The sequence below is a fragment of the Ranitomeya imitator genome, chromosome 1 (genome assembly GCF_032444005.1).
Source record: "Ranitomeya imitator isolate aRanImi1 chromosome 1, aRanImi1.pri, whole genome shotgun sequence".
In the NCBI taxonomy this organism is placed as follows: Eukaryota; Metazoa; Chordata; class Amphibia; order Anura; family Dendrobatidae; genus Ranitomeya; species Ranitomeya imitator.
In genome coordinates, this window is record NC_091282.1 from 55,860,976 (window position 1) to 55,873,194 (window position 12,219).

General features: G+C 42.6%; 1 protein-coding gene across 1 annotated transcript in view; it reads right to left on the reverse strand.

Annotated features, from left to right (window-relative positions):
- The window catches only part of LOXHD1 (lipoxygenase homology PLAT domains 1), a 269,874-nt gene that overhangs the window by 181,947 nt on the left and 75,708 nt on the right, over positions 1-12,219 (reverse strand). Inside the window, exons 9-13 of the mRNA XM_069746857.1 lie at positions 11,597-11,677; positions 10,155-10,339; positions 7,873-7,971; positions 5,181-5,329; positions 1,784-1,907 (exon numbers count right to left, since the gene is read on the reverse strand). Coding sequence (XP_069602958.1) covers positions 1,784-1,907; positions 5,181-5,329; positions 7,873-7,971; positions 10,155-10,339; positions 11,597-11,677 — 638 coding nt within the window. The remainder of the gene's footprint in view (positions 1-1,783; positions 1,908-5,180; positions 5,330-7,872; positions 7,972-10,154; positions 10,340-11,596; positions 11,678-12,219) is intronic.

Genomic DNA, 12,219 nt, shown 5'->3' on the forward strand with positions numbered 1-12,219 from the left:
GTTAACCCATGTGGTAAGAAAAAGAATTGAATACATTAATATTGACAATTTTTTTTTAATTATCTCACCTCCTCAAAACAATGTAAAAAAAAACCAAAGTTATGTAAAAGTCATATGTACCCCAAAATATCAAATAAAGTTGGCCCAGCAGAAAACAAGTCCTGACGCAGCTCGCTATAGGGACAATTTAAATAGTTTTGAGTGTGAGAAAAGGGTCTTCCCCAAACTGTTCCCACAAAGCTGGAGGCTAGAATTGTCCAGAATGTCTTGTGCTGAAGCTTTAAAAAAGCCCTCCTGTTCTTCCTCCTCCTTCTCCCATCTTAGTTTTTTCCTCTTAATATATTGCAGCCATCATATTATATATCACTGTGCACTTACAATTGCTCATTTTGCCTTTCTAACAGCTAATTCTTCTCTTTTCTCTCCTCTATGTAGAAACAGGAAGTCTCTTGTCCCTGCATTTATCATTCCCCTCTTCACCTCCTGACCCAGCTGCTCCGCCTCCCCCTCCTGCCATTGACTTCGCAGTGACTCATGACTCATACAGGAAAAATTGACCTCCTGTTTCTACGTAGAGCTTATGGCGCTTTCACATTGCTGTCTGTGTCCTTGTCTGGGCATACGTCCGAAATTCTCAGCAAAAAGGAGTCCAGACGCAAGTGCCGATGGGGCCATAGACTGTAATGGTGACGGCAGAGCGAATGTGAGCTTTGACATGCACTATTTTCGGGAGTGTACACCTACAGGAAGCGAACACGCAGATGTAGTCTACTACTGAAAAGACACTTAGAAGGATTCAGCTAATCAGCTTTAATCATATGGTGTCAGACCTAATGGAAAAGAGAAAAATTATCTGGGTAGAAAGGAAAAATGAGCAATTGTAAGTTACACAGTGCTGTATAATATGATGGCTGCAATATATTAAGAGGATAACTTTTTTGATGGGAGGAGGAGGAGAGTTTCTTTAAGATTTTCCTTCACTGGAACAAAGAGGTTGAGACTGACCCCTGATAACAAGCCCATAGCATTATCCTCCTCCACCATCAGTGCAGCGGGCACGATGCAGTCAGGGGGGTAACGTTCTCCTTCACCAAACCCAGACTCCTCCATCAGACATCAGATAGAGAAGTGTGATCCGTCACTGCAGAGAAGACGTCTCCTCCAGAGCCCGGTGGTGGCGGCTTTACACCACTCCATCCAACGCTCGGCATTGTGCTTGGTGATGTACGGCTACATTCAGCTGCTCGGCCATGAAGCTCCCTCCCGGGGGCGCAGTGTTTGTGCTTATGTTCTAACTCCTTAGCACTCAGCCCCCAGAGGTTATACACCTGGGACGAGGGGCCGGAAGTTATACATTGGAGAGTAGGGGCTAGATGCTACACACTGGAGGGGAAGGGGCCGAATGTTATACACAGGAGGAGAGGGGAAGGGTGTTATACACAGTGGGGGGAGGGATTGGAGGTTATGCACCCGGGGATGAGGGACTTAAACACCGGGGCAGATGGGCCGGGCGTTATAAACTGGGGGAGTGGGCTGTGTCTTATACAGGGGGGGGGGTGATTGGAGGTGATACACTGGGGGCAAGGGGCCAAATGTGTGAGGAGCTGGCAACTTTCTAAGACTATTGGACGCTGGAGTAGACGCTGAAATCAATGATTAAGATATGTGTCCAAATACTTTTCAGCAAATAATGTACGCGAACGTGTACAGCTCCCTCCCCTGCCATAGACCGACAATATAACAGACAACAAAGCCAAATTCTATTTTATAACAACCTCCCTACCTGTTGCCTCACTTCCCCCGACAAGAAGATCCCTCTGGATTTTCCCATCATCTTCATCAATGGCAAACCAACGAGAACAAGGAAATTCATAGATCGCCTTGTTACCGATGTCTTCAATGATTACCTGATAAAAAAACGGGAAATTAAAGTTCATCAGTGACTGTATTCAATGAAACCAATGAACAAATGGGAAGATGCAGTCAGCACAGGACATGATAAGAGAATGGAACAAGCAGGACTTTCCAAAAACATTCAGGGAAATGCTTTAAAGGGGGTTTCCCATGAATAAAGTTAATTTTAGTCAATATTTTATGAAAGGTCTTTGAATAATAATAATTTCCTCAATTGGATGTGTTAAAAAATGTTTCTATGCTGAGATAATCTGATAAATGAGTCCCTGCTGTGTATACAGACATTACAGCAGGGGATCACAGCTGATTCTTTCTGTGAGGTAAAACTTTGCTTAGGCCAGTCTCACACGTCCGGATAATTCCGGTACCGGAAAAATCCGTACTGGAATTATCCGTGTCCGTGTGTCCGTGAGCTCACGTAGGCCATCCGTGTGGCACACGTGCGGCAGCCGTGTGCCGCCCGTGTGCCAACTGGGTACCACACGGAGCGTGCAGGAGACAGCGCTAGAGATAAGCGCTGTCCCCTGCATCTGGTGCTGAAGCCGCCATTCATATCTTCTCTCCAGCAGCGTTTGCTGGAGAGAAGATATGAAAAATCACTTTTTTTTAAAGTGTTTAAAATAAAGATCCCTATCCCATCCCCCCTCCCACCCCCTGTGCGCCCCCCCGCTGTAACTAAAATACTCACCCGGCTCCCTCGAAGCGTCCTCTCCGCGCCGCACCTTCTCCTGTATGCACACATGGATTTTTCCTCTCTGAACCCTGTTCACACAGGTTATATACAGATGATCAGGTTTTTAAATACATCAGATAGAGATTGCATACATTAGTTAGGACTGCTCTGATAAGGGTATACCGTGAAGATTGGTAGAGCAGCTTAGTATACATTTTTTGCAAAAAACGTATCAACCAAATACCCTGTTTTTTACATCTTTTACTAGCACTTGCGGATTACTGCAACATTTTTTCAAACTGAGTGTTTTTGGTTTTACTATTCTCTTTTGTGTCTTCAGGTTTCTTGGTGGTGTGTGAACATGATCATACAGACTTGTTCACTGTGCAAGTAGCCCATGTGTTCCTGTTTCCATAATTGTTCTCTTGTGTCTACAAGACTGGGGAGTTCCACCACTCCTCTTGGGCTATCTGCACAAAAGCTGTTCTACCCTGTATGCACACATGGATTTTTCCTCTCTGAACCCTGTTCACACAGGTTATATACAGATGATCAGGTTTTTAAATACATCAGATAGGGATTGCATACATTAGTTAGGACTGCTCTGATAAGGGTATACCGTGAAGATTGGTAGAGCAGCTTAGTATACATTTTTTGCAAAAAACGTATCAACCAAATACCCTGTTTTTTACATCTTTTACTAGCACTTGCGGATTACTGCAACATTTTTTCAAACTGAGTGTTTTTGGTTTTACTATTCTCTTTTGTGTCTTCAGGTTTCTTGGTGGTGTGTGAACATGATCATACAGACTTGTTCACTGTGCAAGTAGCCCATGTGTTCCCTTCTCCTGTATAAGCGCCCACCCCTATGGGAGGTGGAGCCGCATATTCATGACTGTAATCGGCGGCACCACGTGACCGCTCATACAGGAGAAGCTGGCGCTGAGAGGAAGCTGCGAGGGAGCCGGGTGAGTATTTTATTACCAGCGGGCAGGCGCACAGGTGGTGGGAGGGGGGTGGGGACAGGGATCTTTGTTTTAAACACGAAAAAAAAAAAAAAGGATTTTTCATATCTTCTCTCCAGCAAACGCTGCTGCAGAGAAGATATGAATGGTGGCTTCAGCACCAGGCTGGGGGGACAGCGCTTACTGTAGCGCTGTCTCCTGCACGGCACACGGACTGCACACGGACAGCGTCCGTGTGCGGTACGTGTTTTACATGGACCCATTGACTTTAATGGGTCCGTGTAATAAGTGCGCTCCCACGAACACTGACATGTCTCCGTGTTTTGCACACAGACACACGGTCCGTGAAAACACGCTGACATGTGCAGAGACACATTGATTTCAATGTGTATACGTGAGTCAGTGTCTCCGGTACGTGAGGAAACTGTCACCTCACGTACCGAAGCCACTGACGTGTGAAACCGGCCTTAAAAACATGCAGTGAAATGTTTTACCTCACAGAAAGAATCAGCTGTGATCCCCTGCTGTAATCTCTGTGTCCTCTTTTGCTCCTTCCCCAGCTGAGGAGCTGTGGTGTGATCAGACCATGTTCCTGTACGGTCAGACACAGACATTACACAGTACACAGCAGCAGCACATTTATAAGATTATCTCAGAACAGGAACATTTTTTTAAACATATCCATTTGTGAAAATTATTATTATTTCAAGGTCTATTGATTGAAATCGACTTTGTTCATAGGAAAACCTCTTTAAGGGCATGTGCAGACAAGGGTATTTGCAGTCCGGGTCTGATCTGACAAAACATTGGATCGCACTCAGACCAATGTTATCCTATGGGGCCGTTCACGTGTCCGATTTTTTTTCTTCGGACAGAGACTGTAAGAGGAAAAATCGCTGCATGTCAGAGTTGGATCTGATATTTGGTTCGATCTCGTGCATGCGAGTCAAGGAGTCAGCGGGAAACATCGGACTGCACTCGGATGACATCTGAGTGCAGTCTGATTTTGGCTGACTCACAGAATGGAGGAGATGGAGACATTTTTTTCTCCATATTCTCCTCATGCGAGAGTATCAGATCACATTATGCTGACACTCTGATCAGAGAGTGATCAGCGGATCACTTACATAACCAGCCCGATTCTCTCGGATGAGATAAAATATGGAGAGCTGCGCCTAACTGTTTTTTTTTTGCATTTTGGTAATGGGGATTAGTGAACACATATGTCTTTATAGGATCTAGAACACCACAGGGGCCCATACATCTGACCATCATACTGGGAGAGGCCCAGGTCCAATTTTTTTGCAGCTTGTCCTACAGGACGCCTGTTACGCCCGGCCTATGGTGTCACTATTGATGCTCACTGCTGCACCCAGCTTTGAATTGGATGGTGATTGTGTAAGACTTACGATCATGCATGCTCAAATAAATATTTTTAGTACAATTTTTTTTTTTTAAATCAATTTTTTCATGCCTCAGTATAAGTTCTGACCCCATGTAGGACCCAGGGGGTGGAAGAGGCTCCCTAAAAATGTGGCACTTGCACAATCACAGTAGTGCCTACATTGAGCCGATCAACTTTGGATTCGGACACCCGCCATTCAAGCAAGTATTTCCCCAGTACAGACCTTTTCTAGGAACCATCCAGCCGACCCTCCTTTGTTATTGTGACCAATTGTAATTTTCCGAATTTTTCCTAAGTTTGGCGCATCGATGGTAAATTTGTCCTCCGCCCCCTTTTCGAAGTTGTCTTTATCATTGTCCAATCTTCTCTCTCCTGACAATAACAGTAAGAATATCAGCCCCAGAATAAGAGAATCACCTGTACGACCCCTTCGTTATCCGCGCCATCATTACAAACCAGTGATTTCATTTTTCATCATACTTGCTAATTATAGAGAGCTAATCAAATTGCTTTGAAAAAAATATATTGAAAATAAAAAGCGTTCTAAGTAATAAAAAACTAAAAATTGAGAAAAACTTACACAGTAAGTAGTTGTGTTTGATATTAGGAGCAACAGCGCCACTAGAAATAAAGGCAGGAGGTGGTACTGCAGCTCAAGGTACAGTGAAGAAAGTTTGCACGTTGTAAAGTTTTAAAGCTAAACTGCATACATTATATAGCTCTCTTAGACCTTATGGGTCTGGTGTACTTACTATAACAGTCCATATTAGAATAGCTGTATAATTCTGAAATAAAATTGAACATTTATAAAATGCTCTTTTATATATTAGGTGGGAAAATGTTCAAATAAGTGTCCTACAGCCATTCTGATTCCGACAGTAACAAACCCAATCTCATCAGGTCCAACAAGAGATCAATTTAATTATTTTTCAGTTTGTATTATGAACAGATCTGCTTTAAAAGCTTTTGATTGATTTTACAGTAACATTAGTCAACATAGTATCAGATGGCAAAAAAAATTGTATTGCTTATCCTGCACTGACTCTATGTTATAGCTTATACTATGCTCAAGATGAATTATTATTACTTATGATGTACTGATCCTGAGTTACATCCTGTATTATTCTCCAGAGCTGCACTCACTATTCTGCTGGTGCAGTCACTGTGTACATACATTACATTACTGATCCTGAGTAACATCCTGTATTATACCCCAGAGCTGCACTCACTATTCTGCTGGTGCAGTCACTGTGTACATACATTACATTACTGATCCTGAGTTACATCCTGTATTATACTCCAGAGCTGCACTCACTATTCTGCTGGTGCAGTCACTGTGTACATACATTACTGATCCCGAGTTACATCCTGTATTATACTCCAGAGCTGCACTCACTATTCTGCTGGTGCAGTCACTGTGTACATACATTACATTACTGATCCGGAGTTACATCCTGTATTATTCTCCAGAGCTGCACTCACTATTCTGCTGGTGCAGTCACTGTGTACATACATTACATTACTGATCCTGAGTTACATCCTGTATTATTCTCCAGAGCTGCACTCACTATTCTGCTGGTGCAGTCACTGTGTACATACATTACATTACTGATCCTGAGTAACATCCTGTATTATACCCCAGAGCTGCACTCACTGTTCTCCTGGTGCAGTCACTGTGTACATACATTACTGATCCTGAGTTACATCCTGTATTATACCCCAGAGCTGCACTCACTATTCTGCTGGTGCAGTCACTGTGTACATACATTACATTACTGATCCTGAGTTACATCCTGTATTATACCCCAGAGCTGCACTCACTATTCTGCTGGTGCAGTCACTGTGTACATGCATTACTGATCCAGAGTTACATCCTGTATTATACCCCAGAGCTGCACTCACTATTCTGCTGCTGCAGTCACTGTGTACATACATTACATTACTGATCCTGAGTTACATCCTGTATTATACCCCAGAGCTGCACTCACTATTCTGCTGGTGCAGTCACTGTGTACATACATTACATTACTGATCCTGAGTTACATCCTGTATTATACCCCAGAGCTGCACTCACTATTCTGCTGGTGCAGTCACTGTGTACATGCATTACTGATCCAGAGTTACATCCTGTATTATACCCCAGAGCTGCACTCACTATTCTGCTGCTGCAGTCACTGTGTACATACATTACATTACTGATCCTGAGTTACATCCTGTATTATACTCCAGAGCTACACTCACTATTCTGCTGGTGCAGTCACTGTGTACATACATTACATTACTGATCCTGAGTTACATCCTGTATTATACCCCAGAGCTGCATTCACTATTCTGCTGGCGCAGTCACTGTATACATACATTACATTACTGATCCTGAGTTACATCCTGTATTATACCCCAGAGCTGCACTCACTATTCTGCTGGCGCAGTCACTGTGTACACATATTACATTACTGATCCTGCATTGCTCTCTTATTGAGCTGACTATTTGCATTGTCTGAACACTTGGTCCCGTAGAGCTGAATTATAGGAGCTCAGCTCTGCAGTTAGGGATGTGCCTGACTTGCTGACTGATCTCAATACAAACAATCCCATGGTAACTGGTTCTCCGGAGTATAATGCAGGCTGTCAGTACTGGTACGAGATAAGTAATGGAATGCATTTACTAAATGACTACAATGTTCAAGAAGAAAGTATCTACCGTATTTTTAAATACATCGTTGGCCATACAGCATGAGGAGCCGCTGACTTTATCCACCTTTTCATTTGTCCCTTCTTTCCATTGCCTAGAGCCGCGCTGCATGGGACTGCACCCAGAGCTGCCAGACTCCTGTTATACTGTATGTTGAATATATCTTGAATACAGTTTATAAAGTTACACCAACAAAAGACAAAAAAATTATACTTTAACGTACCTGTGTCTCCCTTTTCACCAAAAATATTCAGGAACACATCAGCATCTGTTCCGCTGCCGTTGGCGGAGCCAGTAAACACACGGGCAATATATTTATTCACTACAAGAAAAACAGGACATGGGGAGAAAAGTGAATAAATTGTACCCATGAGACCTTTTAGCATGTCATGTGTTACTGTATACGTGGGATAATTCCATATCTGGCCATTTTATGCCCTATATCTGGCATTTTTAATAATATTTCCCCTTTGCAGGTAACATCTCAATTTTTCAGTTGCCTCTGAGCTAGTGGGTGGAGACTGGCTGCTATGCTGCCTCTCATGCGCAGCACACAGCCATGAGGGATTCCTGCTCTTCTATCTTTCTGCAGCACATTTTCAGAAACAGCAACATTCTGGGCTTTACACAGCTATACCTGTGAAATAAAACACTTACTAGAAAGCAGCATCACGGTTCTGTGCGTCTCAATCAGCTCCTCTCTCCTTCTTTCTCTACCTATAGACTTCAATACGTAGCTGTAATCTGATACCTCAGTGTGCTGGCAGTCCCTCTCATTTTCTCATTTTGATCTACTGTTTTAACCAAAGTTTGGTAAAGCACCACCAACAATTTATTTCCTGTGGACTAGATATATTTTATTTATTGTAATTAATCATTTGTTACATTTTGGATTATTCATATTATTATTATTATTATTTTATTTGACTGTATTTTATCTACTTAAAGGTAATTTTATTAAGATACATTCTGAGGAATAACTTCAAATCTCGGAATATCATTGGTGGATCAAGAGGAAAACTCAGATTAGGCCCCACCCCTGAGGAGCCCTTTTTTAAAAATTCTTTTTATTTTGATTTTTATAAAAAGGTATTTTAAAAGTAGAAGTAGAGCAACCATAAGTGCATATAATAAGTCATCCAACAAATTGGGAATACAACTATGAGTAAAAGATGGACGCCACCAGTAGAAGGGAGGTAATATAGAATATGTAACAATATATAACAGGTGATATTAACAGGTGTGGGGGAAGAGACAGACAAGGGGAAGGGGTTAGAAGTGGTGAGGGTCCAGTTTAGATTCTTTAGACGTTGTTCAGGTGAACTGATGACACGTATTACGGGTTAATAACTAACGTGAGGATGGGGTAGATGGAATATCTTTCAGGGTGGGTGTCCTTGGGGTGAATATCTTAAATTGGCGCCAAGAAGTCCAGGTTTCTGTAAAGTTTGACTGATTTTTGAGTTCTCAGCTCGAACGTTCCTCAAGTCTGAAAATTGTCTCCATTGAGCAGTAGAGGAGGGAGAGTTAAATTTCCAGAAAGTAGGAATCAGAATTCTTGCCGCGGCCAATACATGTCTAAGAGGACTAAGTGTTTTTAGGTATATTGTCTGGAAAAAGATGGAGCTGCAGTGCAGTACAGTGCAACCTCCACCAGGGGAGCCTGGTAGGGAAGCCAGACTGCACACACAGAGCAACTGAACAGACGCCACCTAGTGGCAAGAGCGAGGTCAGGAAAACCAAGTCAAAGCACAAAAGTACAAAAGGATTTAGACAGAATGGATAGTCAGGACATAGCAAGGGATCAGTAAACCAGGACGGGCAAAATACGGTACAATAGGGACAAACTGAAACGGAGTCAAAAAGCCAAGCCAAGAGATCAGAACCAGGGAGTCAAGCAGATATACAGACAAACAAAGAGACACTGGGAAAGGGCAGGCAGGGGGAGATAACAGACACAGGACAAGTCAGGGTTCACAGTAGGACAAATCACGGACTTCCAGAGTCAGGTTCACACGCCAAAGACAGAGCTATAGCTGACACCAACCTCTGGATACCTGGAAGCTAAATAGCAAACCCGAGCCCAGAATGAGGCAGAGCAAAGTTAACCCTTGACAGAATCCATCCAGAGAAAGAGCAGACAGGACTAAACTCCGGAATGGATCATGACACTAGGTACACGGACACATCTTGGTGTAAGCTTCGGGCGAGCAATGTTTTATCTGTTTCTGTGGTGAGAAGGTTCTGTTTAGCTCTTGTTCCCATTTACTCAGTTTGCCCTTTTTTTATAGTAATCGTTATATCGGTAATTTTTCTAAGATATTTACTTGGGTTGCGTCTGCAGTAGTTGTGAAACTTATTATGATTTTGACAATTTAGGGCTGCACCCAGACGAAGCGGGTGGGACGAACCGATGATTCGGGCTAAGAGTGTTGGACCATAATTGGACGAATGAAGTTAAGGGACCCTTAAGATTTACGAGATGCTGATGGTCAGCGCACATACCTTTGGGCACATCCATGGGGTTGAGGCTACCCAGTAGATCCCTGACGTACAGCCCATCGCCATCCTCCTTGCTCAGCCAGTTGTTACATGCGAAGTAGAATCGTAAATGAGGCCTATTCATGTCGGTGACGATCACACGATCAAGGTACCACCCTGCGTTCATCCCTGTGTTATCGTGCTCAATTCTAGTAATAAATAAATAAATGGGAGCTCTAAGGGTTGGAGTTAGTGATGTGCGAACATGGTTGGGTAAAGTGTTATCTGAGCATGCTGGGATGTTAACCAAGTGTCTTCGGTGTGCTCGAATATTATGTCCCTGCATGTCTCCCGGCTGTTTGACAGTCCCAACACATGCAGGGATTGTCCATCAAATAGGCAAATAGAGGAGAGACATGCAGCTGGGGGGACTCAAACATAGTATTCGAGCATGCCGGAGACACTTGGTTAGCACTCGAGATAACACCTTATCCCAGCACGTTCGCTCATCACTAGTTAGAATATCTCTCACAGATCAATAATCATTATAAATGTGATGGTAAAAACAACGTAAAGGAAAATTCTATCAATACAAAAAAAACACTAGTGGGCTTTGGTGACAATATATATGAGCTTACATTTTTGTCATGGTCTATTCAGCATTCTAACCCACTTTTTCCCGTCACAGAATCACAAGGAGACCCTCAGTTTAATAGTTAAACCATGAAAATAGATTCGAAAAAAAAAGATTTAATATAATATAATATCATCGTTTTAAATTAAATTAATATTTAAAAATTAAACATTTAAAGTTTAAACATATAAATTAGATGATTAAAGTTACTCATGGGCGGGGCATAGATCTACTGTGATCCGCATGGGATGGTCTTATTTTCATAAATTATCTATTTTAACAGAAAGCCTGTGTTTTCTATTGTATTTGTACACCTCTCTATGGGGGTCTCAAGGCCCGGACCTCCAAAAATCTGCTTGCAGTTAATAGGACACAAATTATTTTAAAAAGTATGTCAATGGTTTAGCTATGTTTTAAAGGTTATATTTTTATCTGAGCATGCTCCGCGTGCTAACCGAGTGTCTTCGCCGTTTGTTAGGCAATCCCTGCACGTGCTGTGGCTGTCGAGAGACATGCAGCCGCGGGGAGTCGAACATATTTTTCAAGCACGCCGAAAACACTCTCTTAGCACATGAGCATGCTCAGATAAGACTTTATCCGAGCATGTTCGCTTCTCACTATTATTTTTTAAACCACATGTATCTGATTATTTTCTTTTGCATTTTTATTTTACATAGAGGCAATATCGCTATAAGAAAAAAACCCAATCAAGCCGTGTAAGCGCATTATTCCACAAACTTCTGGATGCTATGGGGATGTATATCGCCATCTAGAGGTTATTGATGGGTACTGCAAATAAAATACAGCACATTTCCCTTTTAAGTGCCTTTACCTTATTTTTTTGAGTGGTCCAACATTATTCGTTTTTACTCTGAAGACGTCCGTTTTCGTCCTCTCAAAAGCCGTTCTGCTCCTATAACGTACACACGTCGGTCAGGTATGCTCCATGAAATATGCACAACGGTAATACAAAATCCAGCTATCAAATGAGAAAACACTGAGCGGGTGCAGAGCCCACACTAGTCGGGTACATGCCACCGTAGAGGGGGGGAAAGTGTGCGGGTCAGGATCTTTGGAAGAAATGTCATTATTGTCATGGAGGCCACAGTGATCAGCAAGTTATACATTGCTTCCAAATGTGTTTCTTGGGCACGAAACACCTGTAAAAAGCGGGTGAGAGCAGGAGAGGTTTATTACTGTACTGTATATACATGGTGGAAGCAGGTAAAATCCGGTGCAGAGTAACACATGCCGAAAATATACGGATTCTACTTGTTGGCCAATGTGCTACAGAAAACAATGGCTTAAAGGGATTGTCCATTTTTAGTAGGAACTGGTCTTCAGTACCTGGGAATGGCCACTAAATTGTGTACAGAGCTTATTATATTATCCTCCCTGACTAATGGGGGTGTCAGGTGTTGCCCCTCCTAAGACAAAGGAGGAGTTTTTAATCTA